At 27.9% G+C, this 25,929-nt stretch overlaps 1 protein-coding gene across 8 annotated transcripts in view; it reads left to right on the top strand.

Moving 5' to 3' along the window:
- LOC141459150 (uncharacterized) overlaps positions 1–25,929 on the top strand; it is a 66,686-nt gene that overhangs the window by 3,817 nt on the left and 36,940 nt on the right. For all 8 annotated transcript variants that reach the window (XM_074137832.1, XM_074137836.1, XM_074137837.1 and 5 more), the window contains exons 3-6: positions 170–404; positions 570–798; positions 1,589–1,814; positions 25,352–25,475. In XM_074137832.1, the coding sequence (XP_073993933.1) occupies positions 170–404; positions 570–798; positions 1,589–1,814; positions 25,352–25,475 (814 nt within the window). The remainder of the gene's footprint in view (positions 1–169; positions 405–569; positions 799–1,588; positions 1,815–25,351; positions 25,476–25,929) is intronic.

Genomic DNA, 25,929 nt, shown 5'->3' with positions numbered 1-25,929 from the left:
CTCCAGTTTGAGGAACATTTGCTTTTTCATTAAGCAGTTTTAGTTGTTATCACAAAAAAATATTTTAAATTTAGATGTAGACTGGAATAGTTTCCATTTTCTCTCAAAACTTTGTTGTTCTACTAGTAGATAGACTTAAACTTTATTTTTATTATTTTTTTAAATTGAGGTCGAGAATAATGAGCCCGTCGAGAAACCTTATGTCACGGTAGTCTCGGTGGATGGAGACAATGAGAGCTCTGAGGAAGAAGTTTTGGTCTACAGATTACCCGGAGAGCGACTTGGATTTGGTCTTAAATTTGATGGCGGCATTAGAAATGCTGATAAAGTGGCCAGATTGTACATACAGTCTTGTGCAGGCGACAGTCCAGCATCGAGGACCCACGCTTCCTGGGGACCCCTTGGTGAGTTTTGTTGATTGCTATCAATACAATGCAGATATTTCTATACTTGCTAGAGTATTTTTTCCCCTAAGCTAGTCTCTAGGGTACCAAGTATTTGTTCACATTCTTGACAAATTCTAGCTTACGAGTTTGGTAGCTAACCGAGCTTTCTTCTTCTATTTACAGGCCCTGGCGATGAAATTGTAAGTATTGATGATGTCCGAGTGGACACGATGACTCGCACAGACTGTGTAAGAGCTTTGAAGGAATCTGCCGTTGTGATCAGACTGACGGTACGACGTAGGAGTGACCCCTCCATTCCACCACCAATACCACCCAGGAAGTGCCTTCGAAGAAGACAATCGGATTCACAAGTATCACAGCCAGTTCAACCAACGGAACTCACTAAGACTAGGTAGAGCCTTATCCCGTATAATTATATTCAATAATAACTTTCGAAATTCAATTTCTATCGGCAAGAATTACTGATATATGCCCTTTGTAGTTCTAGAGCGGATGTTATGTGGATTGTTTAAGTGAAATAGGTAAATTCTTTTTTCTTGGCGGCCTGAGTGTAGGTTCATTGGCTCTTAACTTACAACTATCTTTAGACACTCCACTTCTACAAGTGCTTGAGCTTTTGGTTCGGATTTTTGACTGAGTGATTCAAATTAAAAACACTGTTTTATTGTAATCTGTACTTAATAGAAAACACATTACAATTGATATTCGTGATCAGTAGCCCCTAAAAATAAATTTACATCCGTGATTAATCTATACTAAGAATTCCTCGCCAATCTTGAATCCTTAGTTTAATAATTTACGGTCACGAAGCCTATATATTAATCTATACGAATTAGTAATAGTAAGTGAAATATGGGATAAATTTTCTTTCAACTTGTACTTACAATCTTTTGTACAGAACCAATAATTTTTTTTTTTCGTACTCCTATAAACTGGGTTTTGTCTTCCTCGTTATTGCAGGGGCCTCTAAGTTGGCCTTAGAAATTAGTTTTTATTTTAGCGCAAGGTAATCACTAAATGCAGTTTAATCACTGACTCGTACGAATCATTCCCTTGGTAGGTGGTCATCGAAAGAGTGGCTAGGAAAATTCTTGAACGTGAGCTGAGCGACTAGTGTGAATCCAGTGTAAAAAGTGAGAAAGTAGCTTAAGTGCCGTAACCAAGTTTTTCTTTTACTCTAGATCGTGCGGAATCGCTCAAGCTGAAGTCTATACGGATCTATTTTCCATGGAGAATACTGTGCCAACAGAGTCTGAATCTGATGACACAAGTAGCAGTCTATCCACAGTGGTGAGTCGAGTTTCAAGTACGGCTAACTCAAGTTTTTCCGATGCAAGGTCAATAAACTCTGTAGATATTTCACCGCCTACAACAGTCAAAGCTAACACACCTTTTGATCTAGACAAGGTAAGAATATTCTTAATAATAATAACAGGTAATAATTAATATAAGTTAATTATTAAATAATATAGTTTTCTTCAATTACATTCTTAATCGAAGTGTTTCTCTTACAATAATGTTACGTATATAGAATATAAAATAGATTCTACTACAAGTAGTAAGTTATAAGATAGCAGGATTAAATTTGGTGGTCTATAAATTCCTTCAAATTTCAAACGATTATATCTCTCTTGGGTTTCTTTCGATATTAATGAATTCATTACACAATTGTAGAGAAAAGTGAGCTTTATAACTGGTATAAATAGCCATGTTTTAGTGATAATAGTTATTGAGTTTTAAATGTTGAGTATAAGGGTTGATGAAACGCCAATTGTGTAAGTACCATTTAGTGAGTTAGACTTTTTTTTAACCTTTTTCAAAATTGTGTTATAAACAAAAGTTGCCTCCATATACAGATAAAGTATAAATTAAATCTATTGAGTAGTTTACGAGATATTTGAGGTTAAAGATATCACTGTTTCAAATGAGATATTCTTAAAATATGAAAATATACATTTTATAAAATTTCGTAAAAATCTGTGGAGTAGGAAACGAAATATTTAGAGTTAAATTTTCGTTTCGTTTGAAACAGTGAAATCTTTAACTTCAAATATCTCGTAAACTACTCTATAGATTTTGTTTATATTGTGTTTCTATATGGAGACAACTTTTGTCTATAATAGTATAAAATTTCGTAAAAATCTGTCGATTGGTTTACGAGATATTTCAAGTTACAGATTTCACTGTATCCAACTAAACCTCAATTTAACTCTAAATATCTCGTTTCCTACTCGATAGATTTTTACAAAATTTTATACAATTATAGAGAAAAGTTGTCTCCATATACGATATAGGTGAAACATATACAAAATTTATCGAGTAGTATACGAGATATTTGAAGTTAAAGATTTCACAAACGAAACCAAACTTTAACTCTAAATATCTCGTTTCCACTCGATGGATTTCTACAAAATTTTATATAATTATAGAGAAAACTTGTCTCCATATACAGATATAATATAAACAAAATCTATCGAGTAGTTTAAGAGACATTTGAAGTTAAAGATTTCACTGTTTCAAACGAAACCAAACTTTAACTCTAAATATCTCGTTTCCTACTCGACAGATTCTTAAGAAATTTTATACAATTATAGAGAAAACTTGTCTCCATATACAGGTGAAATATAAACAAAATCTATCTAGTAGCAAACGAAATATTTGAAGTGAAAGATTTCACTGTTTTCAAACGAAACCAAACTTTAACTGTAAATATCTCGTTTCTACTCGACAGATTTTTACGTAATTTTATATAATTATAGACAAAAGTGGTCTCCATGTACAGGTGAAATATAAACAAAATCTATCGAGTAGTTTGCGAGATATTTTCAGTTAAAGATTTCACTGTTTTAAACGAAACCAAAATTCAACTCTAAATATCTCGTTTCCTACTCGATGGATTTTTACGAAATTTTATACAATTATAGAGAAAAGTGGTCTCCATGTACAGATGAAATATAAACAAAATCTATCGAGTAGTTTACGAGATATTTGAAGTTAAATATTTCATTGTTTTAAACGAATCCAAACTTTAACTCCAAACATCTCGTTTCCTACTCAACAGATTTTTACGATTTTTTATATATTTATAGACAAATTTTTTTCTCCATATACAGGTGAAATATAAATAAAATCTATCGAGTAGTTTACGAGATATTTGAAGTTAAAGATTTCACTGTTTCAAACGAAACCAAACTTTAACTCTAAATATCTCGTTTCCTACTCGACAGATTCTTAAGAAATTTTATACAATTATAGAGAAAACTTGTCTCCATATGCAGGTGAAATATAAACAAAATCTATCTAGTAGCAAACGAGATATTTGAAGTGAAAGATTTCACTGTTTTCAAACGAAACCAAACTTTAACTGTAAATATCTCGTTTCTACTCGACAGATTTTTACGTAATTTTATATAATTATAGACAAAAGTGGTCTCCATGTACAGGTGAAATATAAACAAAATCTATCGAGTAGTTTGCGAGATATTTTCAGTTAAAGATTTCACTGTTTCAAACGAAACCAAACTTTAACACTAAATATCTCGTTTGCTACTCGACAGATTCTTAAGAAATTTTCTACAATTATAGAGAAAACTTGTCTCCATGTACAGATGAAATATAAACAAAATCTATCGAGTAGTTTACGAGATATTTGAAGTTAAATATTTCACTGTTTTAAACGAAACCAAACTTTAACTCTAAATATCTCGTTTCCTACTCGACAGATTTTTACGAAATTTTATACAATTATAGACAAAAGTTGTCTTCATAAACAGATAAAACATGAACTAAATCTATTGAAATGTTTTCCAGATATTTTAAGATATAGATTTCACTGTTTTAAACGAAACCAAAATTAACCCTAAATATCTCGTTTCCTACTAGACAGATTTTTACGAAATTTTATACAATTATAGAGAAAAGTGGTTGAGTAATTTACGAGATATTTGAAGTTAAAGATTTCACTGTTTTAAACGAAACCAAACTTTAACTCTAAATATCTCGTTTCCTACTCGACAGATTGTCAAGAAATTTTATATAATTATAGAGAAAAGTGGTCTCCATGTACAAGTGAAATATAAACAAAATCTATCGAGTAGTTTACGAGATATTTGAAGTTAAAAATTTCACTTATTCAAATGAAACCAAATTTAACTGTAAATATCTTGCTTCGAACTCGACAGATTTTTATGAAATTTTATACAATTATAGAGAAAAGTGGTCTCCATGTACAGATGAAATATAAACTAAATCTTTTGAGTAGTTTTCCAGATATTTGAAGTTAAAGATTTCACTGATTCAAACGAAACCAAACTGTAACTCTAAATATCTCCTTTCCTACCCGACAGATTTTTATGAAATTTTATACAATTATAGACAAAAGTTGTCTTCATAAACAGATAAAACATAAACTAGATCTATTGAAATGTTTTCCAGATATTTGAAGATATAGATTTCACTGTTTTAAACGAAAACAAAATTCAACTCTAAATATCTCGTTTCCTACTTAATGGATTTTTACGAAATTTTATATAATTATAGACAAAAGTGGTCTCCATGTACAGGTGAAATATAAACAAAATCTATCTAGTAGTTTACGAGATATTTGAAGTAAAAGATTTCACTGTTTCAAACGAAACCAAATTTCAACTATAAATATCTCGTTTCCTACTCCACAGATTTTTCTGAAATTTTATATAATTATAGACAAAAGTGGTCTCCATGTACAGGTGAAATATAAACAAAATCTATCTACTAGTTTACGAGATATTTGAAGTAAAAGATTTCACTGTTTTAAACGAAACCAAAATTCAACTCTAAATATCTCGTTTCCTACTCGATGGATTTTTACGAAATTTTATACAATTATAGAGAAAAGTGGTCTCCATGTACAGATGAAATATAAACAAAATCTATCGAGTAGTTTACGAGATATTTGAAGTTAAATATTTCATTGTTTTAAACGAAACCAAACTTTAACTCTAAATATCTTGTTTCCTACTCGACAGATTTTTACGAAATTTTATACAATTATAGACAAAAGTTGTCTTCATAAACAGATAAAACATGAACTAAATCTATTGAAATGTTTTCCAGATATTTTAAGATATAGATTTCACTGTTTTAAACGAAACCAAAATTAACCCTAAATATCTCGTTTCCTACTAGACAGATTTTTACGAAATTTTATACAATTATAGAGAAAAGTGGTTGAGTAATTTACGAGATATTTGAAGTTAAAGATTTCACTGTTTTAAACGAAACCAAACTTTAACTCTAAATATCTCGTTTCCTACTCGACAGATTGTCAAGAAATTTTATATAATTATAGAGAAAAGTGGTCTCCATGTACAAGTGAAATATAAACAAAATCTATCGAGTAGTTTACGAGATATTTGAAGTTAAAAATTTCACTTATTCAAATGAAACCAAATTTAACTGTAAATATCTTGCTTCGAACTCGACAGATTTTTATGAAATTTTATACAATTATAGAGAAAAGTGGTCTCCATGTACAGATGAAATATAAACTAAATCTTTTGAGTAGTTTTCCAGATATTTGAAGTTAAAGATTTCACTGATTCAAACGAAACCAAACTGTAACTCTAAATATCTCCTTTCCTACCCGACAGATTTTTATGAAATTTTATACAATTATAGACAAAAGTTGTCTTCATAAACAGATAAAACATAAACTAGATCTATTGAAATGTTTTCCAGATATTTGAATATATAGATTTCACTGTTTTAAACGAAAACAAAATTCAACTCTAAATATCTCGTTTCCTACTTAATGGATTTTTACGAAATTTTATATAATTATAGACAAAAGTGGTCTCCATGTACAGGTGAAATATAAACAAAATCTATCTAGTAGTTTACGAGATATTTGAAGTAAAAGATTTCACTGTTTCAAACGAAACCAAATTTCAACTATAAATATCTCGTTTCCTACTCCACAGATTTTTCTGAAATTTTATATAATTATAGACAAAAGTGGTCTCCATGTACAGGTGAAATATAAACAAAATCTATCTACTAGTTTACGAGATATTTGAAGTAAAAGATTTCACTGTTTTAAACGAAACCAAAATTCAACTCTAAATATCTCGTTTCCTACTCGATGGATTTTTACGAAATTTTATACAATTATAGAGAAAAGTGGTCTCCATGTACAGATGAAATATAAACAAAATCTATCGAGTAGTTTACGAGATATTTGAAGTTAAATATTTCATTGTTTTAAACGAATCCAAACTTTAACTCCAAACATCTCGTTTCCTACTCAACAGATTTTTACGATTTTTTATATATTTATAGACAAATTTTTTTCTCCATATACAGGTGAAATATAAATAAAATCTATCGAGTAGTTTACGAGATATTTGAAGTTAAAGATTTCACTGTTTGAAACGAAACCAAAATTTAACTCTAAATATCTCGTTTCCTATTCGACAGATTGTTAAGAAACTTTATATAATTATAGACAAAAGTTGTCTTTATCTAGAGGTGAAATATAAACAAAATCTATCGAGTAGTTTACGAGATATTTGAAGTTAAAGATTTCACTGTTTCAAATGAAACCAAACTTCAACTATAAATATCTCGTTTCCTACTCGACAGATTTTTATGAAATTTTATACAATTATAGACAAAAGTGGTCTCCATGTACAGGTGAAATATAAACAAAATCTATCTAGTAGTTTACGAGATATTTGAAGTAAAAGATTTCTCTGTTTTAAACGAAATCAAAATTCAACTCTAAATATCTCGTTTCCTACTCGACAGATTGTCAAGAAATTTTATATAATTATAGAGAAAAGTGGTCTCCATGTACAAGTGAAATATAAACAAAATCTATCGAGTAGTTTACGAGATATTTGAAGTTAAAAATTTCACTTATTCAAATGAAACCAAATTTAACTGTAAATATCTTGCTTCGAACTCGACAGATTTTTATGAAATTTTATACAATTATAGAGAAAAGTGGTCTCCATGTACAGATGAAATATAAACAAAATCTATCGAGTAGTTTACGAGATATTTGAAGTTAAATATTTCATTGTTTTAAACGAAACCAAACTTTAACTCTAAATATCTTGTTTCCTACTCGACAGATTTTTACGAAATTTTATACAATTATAGACAAAAGTTGTCTTCATAAACAGATAAAACATGAACTAAATCTATTGAAATGTTTTCCAGATATTTTAAGATATAGATTTCACTGTTTTAAACGAAACCAAAATTAACCCTAAATATCTCGTTTCCTACTAGACAGATTTTTACGAAATTTTATACAATTATAGAGAAAAGTGGTTGAGTAATTTACGAGATATTTGAAGTTAAAGATTTCACTGTTTTAAACGAAACCAAACTTTAACTCTAAATATCTCGTTTCCTACTCGACAGATTGTCAAGAAATTTTATATAATTATAGAGAAAAGTGGTCTCCATGTACAAGTGAAATATAAACAAAATCTATCGAGTAGTTTACGAGATATTTGAAGTTAAAAATTTCACTTATTCAAATGAAACCAAATTTAACTGTAAATATCTTGCTTCGAACTCGACAGATTTTTATGAAATTTTATACAATTATAGAGAAAAGTGGTCTCCATGTACAGATGAAATATAAACTAAATCTTTTGAGTAGTTTTCCAGATATTTGAAGTTAAAGATTTCACTGATTCAAACGAAACCAAACTGTAACTCTAAATATCTCCTTTCCTACCCGACAGATTTTTATGAAATTTTATACAATTATAGACAAAAGTTGTCTTCATAAACAGATAAAACATAAACTAGATCTATTGAAATGTTTTCCAGATATTTGAATATATAGATTTCACTGTTTTAAACGAAAACAAAATTCAACTCTAAATATCTCGTTTCCTACTTAATGGATTTTTACGAAATTTTATATAATTATAGACAAAAGTGGTCTCCATGTACAGGTGAAATATAAACAAAATCTATCTAGTAGTTTACGAGATATTTGAAGTAAAAGATTTCACTGTTTCAAACGAAACCAAATTTCAACTATAAATATCTCGTTTCCTACTCCACAGATTTTTCTGAAATTTTATATAATTATAGACAAAAGTGGTCTCCATGTACAGGTGAAATATAAACAAAATCTATCTACTAGTTTACGAGATATTTGAAGTAAAAGATTTCACTGTTTTAAACGAAACCAAAATTCAACTCTAAATATCTCGTTTCCTACTCGATGGATTTTTACGAAATTTTATACAATTATAGAGAAAAGTGGTCTCCATGTACAGATGAAATATAAACAAAATCTATCGAGTAGTTTACGAGATATTTGAAGTTAAATATTTCATTGTTTTAAACGAATCCAAACTTTAACTCCAAACATCTCGTTTCCTACTCAACAGATTTTTACGATTTTTTATATATTTATAGACAAATTTTTTTCTCCATATACAGGTGAAATATAAATAAAATCTATCGAGTAGTTTACGAGATATTTGAAGTTAAAGATTTCACTGTTTGAAACGAAACCAAAATTTAACTCTAAATATCTCGTTTCCTATTCGACAGATTGTTAAGAAACTTTATATAATTATAGACAAAAGTTGTCTTTATCTAGAGGTGAAATATAAACAAAATCTATCGAGTAGTTTACGAGATATTTGAAGTTAAAGATTTCACTGTTTCAAATGAAACCAAACTTCAACTATAAATATCTCGTTTCCTACTCGACAGATTTTTATGAAATTTTATACAATTATAGACAAAAGTGGTCTCCATGTACAGGTGAAATATAAACAAAATCTATCTAGTAGTTTACGAGATATTTGAAGTAAAAGATTTCTCTGTTTTAAACGAAATCAAAATTCAACTCTAAATATCTCGTTTCCTACTCGATGGATTTTTACGAAATTTTATAGAGAAAAGTGGTCTCCATGTACAGATGAAATATAAACAAAATCTATCGAGTAGTTTACGAGATATTTGAAGTTAAAAATTTCACTTATTCTAATGAAACCAAACTTTAACTGTAAATATCTTGTTTCGAACTCGACAGATTTTTACGAAATTTTATACAATTATAGACAAAAGTTGTCTTCATAAACAGATAAAACATAAACTAGATCTATTGAAATGTTTTCCAGATATTTGGAGATATAGATTTCACTGTTTTAAACGAAAACAAAATTCAACTCTAAATATCTCGTTTCCTACTCGACAGATTTTTACGAAATTTGATACAATTATAGAGAAATGTGGTCTCCATGTACAGGTGAAATATAAACAAAATCTATTGAGTAGTTTACGAGATATTTGTAGTTAAAGATTTCACTGTTTCAAACGAAACCAAAATTTAACTCTAAATATCTCGTTTCCTACTCGATGGATTTTTACGAAATTTTATACAATTATAGACTAATGTTGTCTTCATTAACAGATAAAACATAAACTAAATCTATTGAAATGTTTTCTAGATATTTGAAGATATAGATTTCACCGTTTTAAACGAAACTAAAATTCAACTCTAAATATCTCGTTTCCTACTCAATGGATTTTTACGAAATTTTATATAATTATAGACAAAAGTTGTATTCATTTACAGGTGAAATATAAACCAAATCTATAGAGTAGTTTCCGAGATATTTGAAGTTAAAGATTTCACTGTTTCAAACGAAACCAAATTTCAACTATAAATATCTCGTCTCCTACTCGACAGATTTTTATGAAATTTTATATAATTATAGACAAAAGTGGTCTCCATGTACAGGTGAAATATAAACAAAATCTATCTTGTAGTTTACGAGATATTTGAAGTAAAAATTTCACTGTTTTAAACGAAACCAAAATTCCACTCTAAATATCTCGTTTCCTACTCGATGGATTTTTACGAAATTTTATACAATTGTAGAGAAAAGTGGTCTCCATGTACAGATGAAATATAAACAAAATCTATCGAGTAGTTTACGAGATATTTGAAGTTAAAGATTTCACTGTTTTAAACGAATCCAAACTTTAACTCTAAATATCTCGTTTCCTACTTGACAGATTTTTACGATATTTTATATAATTATAGACTAATGTTGTCTTCATTAACAGATAAGATATAAACTAAATCTTTTGAGTAGTTTTCCAGATATTTGAAGTTAAAGATTTCACTGATTCAAACGAAACCAAACTGTAACTCTAAATATCTCCTTTCCTACCCGACAGATTTTTATGAAATTTTATACAATTATAGAGAAAAGTTGTCTTCATAAACAGATAAAACATAAACTAGATCTATTGAAATGTTTTCCAGATATTTGAAGATATAGATTTCACTGTTTTAAACGAAAACTAAATTCAACTCTAAATATCTCGTTTCCTACCGACAGATTTTTACGAAATTTTATACAATTATAGAGAAATGTGGTCTCAATGTACAGGTGAAATATAAACAAAATCTATTGAGTAGTTTACGAGATATTTGTAGTTAAAGATTTCAATGTTTCAAACGAAACCAAAATTTAACTCTAAATAACACGTTTCCTACTCGATGGATTATTACGATTTTTTATATATTTATAGAGAAATTTTTTTCTCCATATACAGGTGAAATATAAATAAAATCTATCGAGTAGTTTACGAGATATTTGAAGTTAAAGATTTCACTGTTTGAAACGAAACCAAAATTTAACTCTAAATATCTCGTTTCCTACTCGACAGATTGTTAAGAAATTTTATATAATTATAGAGAAAAGTGGTCCCCATGTACGAGTGAAATATAAACAAAATCTATCGAGTAGTTTACGAGATATTTGAAGTTAAAGATTTCACGGTTTCAAACGAAACCAAAATTCAACTCTAAATATCTCGTTTCCTATTCGATAGATTTTTACGAAATTTTGTATATTTATAGACATAGGTTGTTTTTATGTACAGGTGAAATATAAACAAAATCTATGGAGTAGTTTACGAGTTATTTGAAGTTAAAGATTTCACTGTTTGAAACGAAACCGAAATTTTACTCTAAATATCTCGTTTCCTACTCGACAGATTTTTACGAAATTTTATACAATTATAGACTAATGTTGTCTTCATTAACAGATAAAACATAAACTAAATCTATTGAAATGTTTTCCAGATATTTGAAGATATAGATTTCACTGTTTTAAACGAAACTAAAATTCAGCTCTAAATATTTCGTTTCCTACTCAATGGATTTTTACGAAATTTTATATAATTATAGACAATAGTTGTCTTCATGTACAGGTGAAATATAATCAAAATCTATAGAGTAGTTTACGAGATATTTGAAGTAAAAGATTTCATTGTTTTAAACGAAACCAAACTTTAACTCTAAATATCTCGTTTCCTATTCGAAAGATTTTTACCAAATTTTATATAATTATAGACAAAAGTGGTCTTCATGTACAGGTGAAATATAAACCAAATCTATAGAGTAGGTTACGAGATATTTGAAGTTAAAGATTTCACTGTTTCAAACGAAACCAAATTTCAACTATAAATATCTCGTTTCCTACTCGACAGATTTTTATGAAATTTTATATAATTATAGACAAAAGTGGACTCCATGTACAGGTGAAATATAAACACAATCTATCTAGTAGTTTACGAGATATTTGAAGTTAAAGATTTCACTGTTTTAAACGAATCCAAACTTTAACTCTAAATATCTCGTTTCCTACTCGACAGATTTTTACGATATTTTATATAATTATAGACTAATGTGGTCTTCATTAACAGATAAAATATAAACTAAATCTATTGAGTAGTTTTCCAGATATTTGAAGTGAAAGATTTCACTGATTCAAACGAAACCAAAGTGTAACTCTAAATATCTCCTTTCCTACCCGACAGATTTTTATGAAATTTTATACAATTTTAAACAAAGGTTGTCTTCATAAACAGATAAAACATAAACTAGATCTATTGAAATGTTTTCCAGATATTTGGAGATATAGATTTCACTGTTTTAAACGAAAACAAAATTCAACTCTAAATATCTCGTTTCCTACTCGACAGATTTTTACGAAATTTGATACAATTATAGAGAAATGTGGTCTCCATGTACAGGTGAAATATAAACAAAATCTATTGAGTAGTTTACGAGATATTTGTAGTTAAAGATTTCACTGTTTCAAACGAAACCAAAATTTAACTCTAAATATCTCGTTTCCTACTCGATGGATTTTTACGAAATTTTATACAATTATAGACTAATGTTGTCTTCATTAACAGATAAAACATAAACTAAATCTATTGAAATGTTTTCCAGATATTTGAAGATATAGATTTCACCGTTTTAAACGAAACTAAAATTCAACTCTATATATCTCGTTTCCTACTCAATGGATTTTTACGAAATTTTATATAATTATAGACAAAAGTTGTCTTCATGTACAGGTGAAATATAAACCAAATCTATAGAGTAGTTTACGAGATATTTGAAGTTAAAGATTTCACTGTTTCAAACGAAACCAAATTTCAACTATAAATATCTCGTTTCCTACTCGACAGATTTTTATGAAATTTTATATAATTATAGACAAAAGTGGACTCCATGTACAGGTGAAATATAAACAAAATCTATCTTGTAGTTTACGAGATATTTGAAGTAAAAGATTTCACTGTTTTAAACGAAACCAAAATTCCACTCTAAATATCTAGTTTCCTACTCGATGGATTTTTACGAAATTTTATACAATTGTAGAGAAAAGTAGTCTCCATGTACAGATGAAATATAAATAAAATCTATCAAGTAGTTTACGAGATATTTGAAGTTAAAGATTTCACTGTTTTAAACGAATCCAAACTTTAACTCTAAATATCTCGTTTCCTACTCGACAGATTTTTACGATATTTTATATAATTATAGACTAATGTTGTCTTCATTAACAGATAAAATATAAACTAAATCTTTTGAGTAGTTTTCCAGATATTTGAAGTTAAAGATTTCACTGATTCAAACGAAACCAAACTGTAACTCTAAATATCTCCTTTCCTACCCGACAGATTTTTATGAAATTTTATACAATTATTGAGAAAAGTTGTCTTCATAAACAGATAAAACATAAACTAGATCTATTGAAATGTTTTCCAGATATTTGAAGATATAGATTTCACTGTTTTAAAGGAAAACTAAATTCAACTCTAAATATCTCGTTTCCTACCGACAGATTTTTACGAAATTTTATACAATTATAGAGAAATGTGGTCTCCATGTATAGGTGAAATATAAACAAAATCTATTGAGTAGTTTACGAGATATTTGTAGTTAAAGATTTCAATGTTTCAAACGAAACCAAAATTTAACTCAAAATATCACGTTTCCTACTCGATGGATTATTACGATTTTTTATATATTTATAGACAAATTTTTTTCTCCATATACAGGTGAAATATAAATAAAATCTATCGAGTAGTTTACGAGATATTTGAAGTTAAAGATTTCACTGTTTGAAACGAAACCAAAATTTAACTCTAAATATCTCGTTTCCTACTCGACAGATTGTTAAGAAATTTTATATAATTATAGAGAAAAGTGGTCCCCATGTAGAAGTGAAATATAAACAAAATCTATCGAGTAGTTTACGAGATATTTGAAGTTAAACATTTCACGGTTTCAAATGAAACCAAAATTCAACTCTAAATATCTCGTTTCCTATTCGATAGATTTTTACGAAATTTTGTATATTTATAGACATAGGTTGTTTTTATGTACAGGTGAAATATAAACAAAATCTATGGAGTAGTTTACGAGTTATTTGAAGTTAAAGATTTCACTGTTTGAAACGAAACCAAAATTTTACTCTAAATATCTCGTTTCCTACTCGACAGATTTTTACGAAATTTTATACAATTATAGACTAATGTTGTCTTCATTAACAGATAAAACATAAACTAAATCTATTGAAATGTTTTCCAGATATTTGAAGATATAGATTTCACTGTTTTAAACGAAACTAAAATTCAGCTCTAAATATTTCGTTTCCTACTCTATGGATTTTTACGAAATTTTATATAATTATAGACAATAGTTGTCTTCATGTACAGGTGAAATATAATCAAAATCTATAGAGTAGTTTACGAGATATTTGAAGTAAAAGATTTTACTGTTTTAAACGAAACCAAACTTTAACTCTAAATATCTCGTTTCCTACTCGAAAGATTTTTAAGAAATTTTATACAATTATAGAGAAAACTTGTCTCCATATACAGGTAAAATATAAACAATATCTATCGATTAGTTTTCGAGATATTTGAACTTATAGATTTCACTGTTTCAAACGAAACCAAAATTTAACTCTAAATATCTCGTTTCCTATTCGAAAGATTTTTACCAAATTTTATATAATTATAGACAAAAGTGGTCTTCATGTACAGGTGAAATATAAACCAAATCTATAGAGTAGTTTACGAGATATTTGAAGTTAAAGATTTCACTGTTTCAAACGAAACCAAATTTCAACTATAAATATCTCGTTTCCTACTCGACAGATTTTTATGAAATTTTATATAATTATAGACAAAAGTGGTCTCCATGTACAGGTGAAATATAAACAAAATCTATCTAGTAGTTTACGAGATATTTGAAGTTAAAGATTTCACTGTTTTAAACGAATCCAAACTTTAACTCTAAATATCTCGTTTCCTACTCGACAGATTTTTACGATATTTTATATAATTATAGACTAATGTGGTCTTCATTAACAGATAAAATATAAACTAAATCTATTGAGTAGTTTTCCAGATATTTGAAGTGAAAGATTTCACTGATTCAAACGAAACCAAAGTGTAACTCTAAATATCTCCTTTCCTACCCGACAGATTTTTATGAAATTTTATACAATTTTAAACAAAGGTTGTCTTCATAAACAGATAAAACATAAACTAGATCTATTGAAATGTTTTCCAGATATTTGGAGATATAGATTTCACTGTTTTAAACGAAAACAAAATTCAACTCTAAATATCTCGTTTCCTACTCGACAGATTTTTACGAAATTTGATACAATTATAGAGAAATGTGGTCTCCATGTACAGGTGAAATATAAACAAAATCTATTGAGTAGTTTACGAGATATTTGTAGTTAAAGATTTCACTGTTTCAAACGAAACCAAAATTTAACTCTAAATATCTCGTTTCCTACTCGATGGATTTTTACGAAATTTTATACAATTATAGACTAATGTTGTCTTCATTAACAGATAAAACATAAACTAAATCTATTGAAATGTTTTCCAGATATTTGAAGATATAGATTTCACCGTTTTAAACGAAACTAAAATTCAACTCTATATATCTCGTTTCCTACTCAATGGATTTTTACGAAATTTTATATAATTATAGACAAAAGTTGTCTTCATGTACAGGTGAAATATAAACCAAATCTATAGAGTAGTTTACGAGATATTTGAAGTTAAAGATTTCACTGTTTCAAACGAAACCAAATTTCAACTATAAATATCTCGTTTCCTACTCGACAGATTTTTATGAAATTTTATATAATTATAGACAAAAGTGGACTCCATGTACAGGTGAAATATAAACAAAATCTATGGAGTAGTTTACGAGTTATTTGAAGTTAAAGATTTCACTGTTTGAAACGAAACCAAAATTTTACTCTAAATATCTCGTTTCCTACTCGACAGATTTTTACGAAATTTTATACAATTATAGACTAATGTTGTCTTCATTAACAGATAAAACATAAACTAAATCTATTGAAATGTTTTCCAGATATTTGAAGATATAGATTTCACTGTTTTAAACGAAACTAAAATTCAGCTCTAAATATTTCGTTTCCTACTCTATGGATTTTTACGAAATTTTATATAATTATAGACAATAGTTGTCTTCATGTACAGGTGAAATATAATCAAAATCTATAGAGTAGTTTACGAGATATTTGAAGTAAAAGATTTTACTGTTTTAAACGAAACCAAACTTTAACTCTAAATATCTCGTTTCCTACTCGAAAGATTTTTAAGAAATTTTATACAATTATAGAGAAAACTTGTCTCCATATACAGGTAAAATATAAACAATATCTATCGATTAGTTTTCGAGATATTTGAACTTATAGATTTCACTGTTTCAAACGAAACCAAAATTTAACTCTAAATATCTCGTTTCCTATTCGAAAGATTTTTACCAAATTTTATATAATTATAGACAAAAGTGGTCTTCATGTACAGGTGAAATATAAACCAAATCTATAGAGTAGTTTACGAGATATTTGAAGTTATAGATTTCACTGTTTCAAACGAAACCAAATTTCAACTATAAATATCTCGTTTCCTACTCGACAGATTTTTATGAAATTTTATATAATTATAGACAAAAGTGGTCTCCATGTACAGGTGAAATATAAACAAAATCTATCTAGTAGTTTACGAGATATTTGAAGTTAAAGATTTCACTGTTTTAAACGAATCCAAACTTTAACTCTAAATATCTCGTTTCCTACTCGACAGATTTTTACGATATTTTATATAATTATAGACTAATGTGGTCTTCATTAACAGATAAAATATAAACTAAATCTATTGAGTAGTTTTCCAGATATTTGAAGTGAAAGATTTCACTGATTCAAACGAAACCAAAGTGTAACTCTAAATATCTCCTTTCCTACCCGACAGATTTTTATGAAATTTTATACAATTTTAAACAAAGGTTGTCTTCATAAACAGATAAAACATAAACTAGATCTATTGAAATGTTTTCCAGATATTTGGAGATATAGATTTCACTGTTTTAAACGAAAACAAAATTCAACTCTAAATATCTCGTTTCCTACTCGACAGATTTTTACGAAATTTGATACAATTATAGAGAAATGTGGTCTCCATGTACAGGTGAAATATAAACAAAATCTATTGAGTAGTTTACGAGATATTTGTAGTTAAAGATTTCAATGTTTCAAACGAAACCAAAATTTAACTCTAAATAACACGTTTCCTACTCGATGGATTATTACGATTTTTTATATATTTATAGAGAAATTTTTTTCTCCATATACAGGTGAAATATAAATAAAATCTGTCGAGTAGTTTACGAGATATTTGAAGTTAAAGATTTCACTGTTTGAAACGAAACCAAAATTTAACTCTAAATATCTCGTTTCCTACTCGACAGATTGTTAAGAAATTTTATATAATTATAGAGAAAAGTGGTCCCCATGTACAAGTGAAATATAAACAAAATCTATCGAGTAGTTTACGAGATATTTGAAGTTAAAGATTTCACGGTTTCAAACGAAACCAAAATTCAACTCTAAATATCTCGTTTCCTATTCGATAGATTTTTACGAAATTTTGTATATTTATAGACATAGGTTGTTTTTATGTACAGGTGAAATATAAACAAAATCTATGGAGTAGTTTACGAGTTATTTGAAGTTAAAGATTTCACTGTTTGAAACGAAACCGAAATTTTACTCTAAATATCTCGTTTCCTACTCGACAGATTTTTACGAAATTTTATACAATTATAGACTAATGTTGTCTTCATTAACAGATAAAACATAAACTAAATCTATTGAAATGTTTTCCAGATATTTGAAGATATAGATTTCACTGTTTTAAACGAAACTAAAATTCAGCTCTAAATATTTCGTTTCCTACTCAATGGATTTTTACGAAATTTTATATAATTATAGACAATAGTTGTCTTCATGTACAGGTGAAATATAATCAAAATCTATAGAGTAGTTTACGAGATATTTGAAGTAAAAGATTTCATTGTTTTAAACGAAACCAAACTTTAACTCTAAATATCTCGTTTCCTATTCGAAAGATTTTTACCAAATTTTATATAATTATAGACAAAAGTGGTCTTCATGTACAGGTGAAATATAAACCAAATCTATAGAGTAGGTTACGAGATATTTGAAGTTAAAGATTTCACTGTTTCAAACGAAACCAAATTTCAACTATAAATATCTCGTTTCCTACTCGACAGATTTTTATGAAATTTTATATAATTATAGACAAAAGTGGTCTCCATGTACAGGTGAAATATAAACAAAATCTATCTAGTAGTTTACGAGATATTTGAAGTTAAAGATTTCACTGTTTTAAACGAATCCAAACTTTAACTCTAAATATCTCGTTTCCTACTCGACAGATTTTTACGATATTTTATATAATTATAGACTAATGTGGTCTTCATTAACAGATAAATTATAAACTAAATCTATTGAGTAGTTTTCCAGATATTTGAAGTGAAAGATTTCACTGATTCAAACGAAACCAAAGTGTAACTCTAAATATCTCCTTTCCTACCCGGCAGATTTTTATGAAATTTTATACAATTTTAAACAAAGGTTGTCTTCATAAACAGATAAAACATAAACTAGATCTATTGAAATGTTTTCCAGATATTTGGAGATATAGATTTCACTGTTTTAAACGAAAACAAAATTCAACTCTAAATATCTCGTTTCCTACTCGACAGATTTTTACGAAATTTGATACAATTATAGAGAAATGTGGTCTCCATGTACAGGTGAAATATAAACAAAATCTATTGAGTAGTTTACGAGATATTTGTAGTTAAAGATTTCACTGTTTCAAACGAAACCAAAATTTAACTCTAAATATCTCGTTTCCTACTCGATGGATTTTTACGAAATTTTATACAATTATAGACTAATGTTGTCTTCATTAACAGATAAAACATAAACTAAATCTATTGAAATGTTTTCCAGATATTTGAAGATATAGATTTCACCGTTTTAAACGAAACTAAAATTCAACTCTATATATCTCGTTTCCTACTCAATGGATTTTTACGAAATTTTATATAATTATAGACAAAAGTTGTCTTCATGTACAGGTGAAATATAAACCAAATCTATAGAGTAGTTTACGAGATATTTGAAGTTAAAGATTTCACTGTTTCAAACGAAACCAAATTTCAACTATAAATATCTCGTTTCCTACTCGACAGATTTTTATGAAATTTTATATAATTATAGACAAAAGTGGACTCCATGTACAGGTGAAATATAAACAAAATCTATCTTGTAGTTTACGAGATATTTGAAGTAAAAGATTTCACTGTTTTAAACGAATCCAAACTTTAACTCTAAATATCTCGTTTCCTACTCGACAGATTTTTACGATATTTTATATAATTATAGACTAATGTTGTCTTCATTAACAGATAAAATATAAACTAAATCTTTTGAGTAGTTTTCCAGATATTTGAAGTTAAAGATTTCACTGATTCAAACGAAACCAAACTGTAACTCTAAATATCTCCTTTCCTACCCGACAGATTTTTATGAAATTTTATACAATTATTGAGAAAAGTTGTCTTCATAAACAGATAAAACATAAACTAGATCTATTGAAATGTTTTCCAGATATTTGAAGATATAGATTTCACTGTTTTAAAGGAAAACTAAATTCAACTCTAAATATCTCGTTTCCTACCGACAGATTTTTACGAAATTTTATACAATTATAGAGAAATGTGGTCTCCATGTATAGGTGAAATATAAACAAAATCTATTGAGTAGTTTACGAGATATTTGTAGTTAAAGATTTCAATGTTTCAAACGAAACCAAAATTTAACTCAAAATATCACGTTTCCTACTCGATGGATTATTACGATTTTTTATATATTTATAGACAAATTTTTTTCTCCATATACAGGTGAAATATAAATAAAATCTATCGAGTAGTTTACGAGATATTTGAAGTTAAAGATTTCACTGTTTGAAACGAAACCAAAATTTAACTCTAAATATCTCGTTTCCTACTCGACAGATTGTTAAGAAATTTTATATAATTATAGAGAAAAGTGGTCCCCATGTAGAAGTGAAATATAAACAAAATCTATCGAGTAGTTTACGAGATATTTGAAGTTAAACATTTCACGGTTTCAAATGAAACCAAAATTCAACTCTAAATATCTCGTTTCCTATTCGATAGATTTTTACGAAATTTTGTATATTTATAGACATAGGTTGTTTTTATGTACAGGTGAAATATAAACAAAATCTATGGAGTAGTTTACGAGTTATTTGAAGTTAAAGATTTCACTGTTTGAAACGAAACCAAAATTTTACTCTAAATATCTCGTTTCCTACTCGACAGATTTTTACGAAATTTTATACAATTATAGACTAATGTTGTCTTCATTAACAGATAAAACATAAACTAAATCTATTGAAATGTTTTCCAGATATTTGAAGATATAGATTTCACTGTTTTAAACGAAACTAAAATTCAGCTCTAAATATTTCGTTTCCTACTCTATGGATTTTTACGAAATTTTATATAATTATAGACAATAGTTGTCTTCATGTACAGGTGAAATATAATCAAAATCTATAGAGTAGTTTACGAGATATTTGAAGTAAAAGATTTTACTGTTTTAAACGAAACCAAACTTTAACTCTAAATATCTCGTTTCCTACTCGAAAGATTTTTAAGAAATTTTATACAATTATAGAGAAAACTTGTCTCCATATACAGGTAAAATATAAACAATATCTATCGATTAGTTTTCGAGATATTTGAACTTATAGATTTCACTGTTTCAAACGAAACCAAAATTTAATTCTAAATATCTCGTTTCCTATTCGAAAGATTTTTACCAAATTTTATATAATTATAGACAAAAGTGGTCTTCATGTACAGGTGAAATATAAACCAAATCTATAGAGTAGTTTACGAGATATTTGAAGTTAAAGATTTCACTGTTTCAAACGAAACCAAATTTCAACTATAAATATCTCGTTTCCTACTCGACAGATTTTTATGAAATTTTATATAATTATAGACAAAAGTGGTCTCCATGTACAGGTGAAATATAAACAAAATCTATCTAGTAGTTTACGAGATATTTGAAGTTAAAGATTTCACTGTTTTAAACGAATCCAAACTTTAACTCTAAATATCTCGTTTCCTACTCGACAGATTTTTACGATATTTTATATAATTATAGACTAATGTGGTCTTCATTAACAGATAAAATATAAACTAAATCTATTGAGTAGTTTTCCAGATATTTGAAGTGAAAGATTTCACTGATTCAAACGAAACCAAAGTGTAACTCTAAATATCTCCTTTCCTACCCGACAGATTTTTATGAAATTTTATACAATTTTAAACAAAGGTTGTCTTCATAAACAGATAAAACATAAACTAGATCTATTGAAATGTTTTCCAGATATTTGGAGATATAGATTTCACTGTTTTAAACGAAAACAAAATTCAACTCTAAATATCTCGTTTCCTACTCGACAGATTTTTACGAAATTTGATACAATTATAGAGAAATGTGGTCTCCATGTACAGGTGAAATATAAACAAAATCTATTGAGTAGTTTACGAGATATTTGTAGTTAAAGATTTCACTGTTTCAAACGAAACCAAAATTTAACTCTAAATATCTCGTTTCCTACTCGATGGATTTTTACGAAATTTTATACAATTATAGACTAATGTTGTCTTCATTAACAGATAAAACATAAACTAAATCTATTGAAATGTTTTCCAGATATTTGAAGATATAGATTTCACCGTTTTAAACGAAACTAAAATTCAACTCTATATATCTCGTTTCCTACTCAATGGATTTTTACGAAATTTTATATAATTATAGACAAAAGTTGTCTTCATGTACAGGTGAAATATAAACCAAATCTATAGAGTAGTTTACGAGATATTTGAAGTTAAAGATTTCACTGTTTCAAACGAAACCAAATTTCAACTATAAATATCTCGTTTCCTACTCGACAGATTTTTATGAAATTTTATATAATTATAGACAAAAGTGGACTCCATGTACAGGTGAAATATAAACAAAATCTATGGAGTAGTTTACGAGTTATTTGAAGTTAAAGATTTCACTGTTTGAAACGAAACCAAAATTTTACTCTAAATATCTCGTTTCCTACTCGACAGATTTTTACGAAATTTTATACAATTATAGACTAATGTTGTCTTCATTAACAGATAAAACATAAACTAAATCTATTGAAATGTTTTCCAGATATTTGAAGATATAGATTTCACTGTTTTAAACGAAACTAAAATTCAGCTCTAAATATTTCGTTTCCTACTCTATGGATTTTTACGAAATTTTATATAATTATAGACAATAGTTGTCTTCATGTACAGGTGAAATATAATCAAAATCTATAGAGTAGTTTACGAGATATTTGAAGTAAAAGATTTTACTGTTTTAAACGAAACCAAACTTTAACTCTAAATATCTCGTTTCCTACTCGAAAGATTTTTAAGAAATTTTATACAATTATAGAGAAAACTTGTCTCCATATACAGGTAAAATATAAACAATATCTATCGATTAGTTTTCGAGATATTTGAACTTATAGATTTCACTGTTTCAAACGAAACCAAAATTTAACTCTAAATATCTCGTTTCCTATTCGAAAGATTTTTACCAAATTTTATATAATTATAGACAAAAGTGGTCTTCATGTACAGGTGAAATATAAACCAAATCTATAGAGTAGTTTACGAGATATTTGAAGTTAAAGATTTCACTGTTTCAAACGAAACCAAATTTCAACTATAAATATCTCGTTTCCTACTCGACAGATTTTTATGAAATTTTATATAATTATAGACAAAAGTGGTCTCCATGTACAGGTGAAATATAAACAAAATCTATCTAGTAGTTTACGAGATATTTGAAGTTAAAGATTTCACTGTTTTAAACGAATCCAAACTTTAACTCTAAATATCTCGTTTCCTACTCGACAGATTTTTACGATATTTTATATAATTATAGACTAATGTGGTCTTCATTAACAGATAAAATATAAACTAAATCTATTGAGTAGTTTTCCAGATATTTGAAGTGAAAGATTTCACTGATTCAAACGAAACCAAAGTGTAACTCTAAATATCTCCTTTCCTACCCGACAGATTTTTATGAAATTTTATACAATTTTAAACAAAGGTTGTCTTCATAAACAGATAAAACATAAACTAGATCTATTGAAATGTTTTCCAGATATTTGGAGATATAGATTTCACTGTTTTAAACGAAAACAAAATTCAACTCTAAATATCTCGTTTCCTACTCGACAGATTTTTACGAAATTTGATACAATTATAGAGAAATGTGGTCTCCATGTACAGGTGAAATATAAACAAAATCTATTGAGTAGTTTACGAGATATTTGTAGTTAAAGATTTCACTGTTTCAAACGAAACCAAAATTTAACTCTAAATATCTCGTTTCCTACTCGATGGATTTTTACGAAATTTTATACAATTATAGACTAATGTTGTCTTCATTAACAGATAAAACATAAACTAAATCTATTGAAATGTTTTCCAGATATTTGAAGATATAGATTTCACCGTTTTAAACGAAACTAAAATTCAACTCTATATATCTCGTTTCCTACTCAATGGATTTTTACGAAATTTTATATAATTATAGACAAAAGTGGACTCCATGTACAGGTGAAATATAAACAAAATCTATCTTGTAGTTTACGAGATATTTGAAGTAAAAGATTTCACTGTTTTAAACGAAACCAAAATTCCACTCTAAATATCTAGTTTCCTACTCGATGGATTTTTACGAAATTTTATACAATTGTAGAGAAAAGTAGTCTCCATGTACAGATGAAATATAAATAAAATCTATCAAGTAGTTTACGAGATATTTGAAGTTAAAGATTTCACTGTTTTAAACGAATCCAAACTTTAACTCTAAATATCTCGTTTCCTACTCGACAGATTTTTACGATATTTTATATAATTATAGACTAATGTTGTCTTCATTAACAGATAAAATATAAACTAAATCTTTTGAGTAGTTTTCCAGATATTTGAAGTTAAAGAGTTCACTGTTTCAAACGAAACCAAACTGTAACTCTAAATATCTCCTTTCCTACCCGACAGATTTTTATGAAATTTTATACAATTATAGACAAAAATTGTTTTCATAAACAGATAAAACATAAACTAAATCTATTGAAATGTTTTCCAGATATTTGAAGATACAGATTTCACGGTTTTAAACGATACCAAAATTCAACTCTAAATATCTCGTTTCGTACTCTACAGATTTTTACGAAATTTCATACAATTATAGAGAAAAGTGTTCTTCATATACAGGTGAAATATAAACAAAATCTATCGAATAGTTTACGAGATATTTGAATCCATAATTCAACTCTAAATATCTCGTTTCCTACTCGACAGATTTTTACGTAGTGTATAATATGGTTCTAACACCTATATCGTATTTTACTGCGAATCCTAAAAATACGTATATCTTCATCTATTTTATATTGCATAACGTGTGTGGAGAAGATCTAGACTGTTCTCTACAATTCGGTAATGAATTCATTAAAATCGGAACAATACAAACAGAGATATAGAGGGTGGAATTTTGAACCATTGGAATTGCCTAGCACAAATCTACTTTTACTAGTTTTCTTAGTTTCATAGGCATTAAGTAGCCAAATTTTGGGTAGTGTAAGATTATGTTTAGGCCTTGTTATTTTTGGTTTGGAACTTTTTTTTAAAGATATATTGAATATAGTGGAAATTTTAGAGGCTATGACGTGATGTTTCGTTAAACAGAATTCTTTTTAGTGAATATTTAAAGTATTGAGGTGCTCTATCTTTTTTTGAAATTCTAAGTTTCAAGAAAATTTAAGTAATTTGCGGTAAGAGAAAGTCGTGAGGGTGCACACGCTAGTTTTTTTTATCAAGCGTCACATTAGAGGTCATTGGCGTCAGAACCTTTTTCAGTGCACCACCGAAAAACTGGACAGTCTTCTTACTTTTATTTACACTTTTAACTCCTCAAGAAAAGATGTATATACGAAAAAAAATGGTTTGAACTCTTGCGTCACTTCGATTATGCAATAAAATTAGTTAAGCATTTTGTAATTTTGGCTATGAATAATCCAAACTGCTGTTGGTTTTTTTATAGGTACTTGAGCCATTTCTGCAACTAGAACGGGAACTGTCTTCGTCCACTTTGGATTCAGGCAGTTTGTTCACCTGTTTAGTAGAGGCTTCCTCACTCCTAGACAATAACTCGCCACCTACTTCAGGTTAGCTAGGTCACCTCTTTCATTTAGTAAATGTATTTAGGAAAGAAAAGCAAGCTGTTTGATCTCTCACTCAACCCTTCCTCTGCTTTATAATACTAAAAATATAGTATAGAGTTGGTGTTGTGCTCTTGAACTGTGCAGACGTGTTTATTAGTGCTCCGTACTATTTTACAATTTTTGTTGTGTTGCAGTTGTAAAACTAATTAGATTTTTATTCTATATTACAGTTTAAAATGTGTTTTATGCGTTAGTGTATTTCAATTTTTAATTTATTAATTGTGAATAAAAAGAAACAGAATCTATTTTTGTTGAATTTGTTGGAAATAGTTAGTGGGAGGAACATGCCTGTTGATAAGGTAAGCGGTGGGGATGAGGCAACAATAAGCACCGTGCTGGATAGAATTGAGCATATGTACTCTGAACTTTTATCTTTTAAAAAAGACGTTAATGAATG

Source organism: Rhodnius prolixus, unplaced genomic scaffold (genome assembly GCF_049639745.1).
Source record: "Rhodnius prolixus isolate KJV_2025 unplaced genomic scaffold, Rpr scaffold_11, whole genome shotgun sequence".
Lineage (NCBI taxonomy): Eukaryota > Metazoa > Arthropoda > Insecta > Hemiptera > Reduviidae > Rhodnius > Rhodnius prolixus.
Note: the sequence above shows the minus strand (reverse complement) of the source record. Positions and strands in the feature narration are given on the sequence as shown.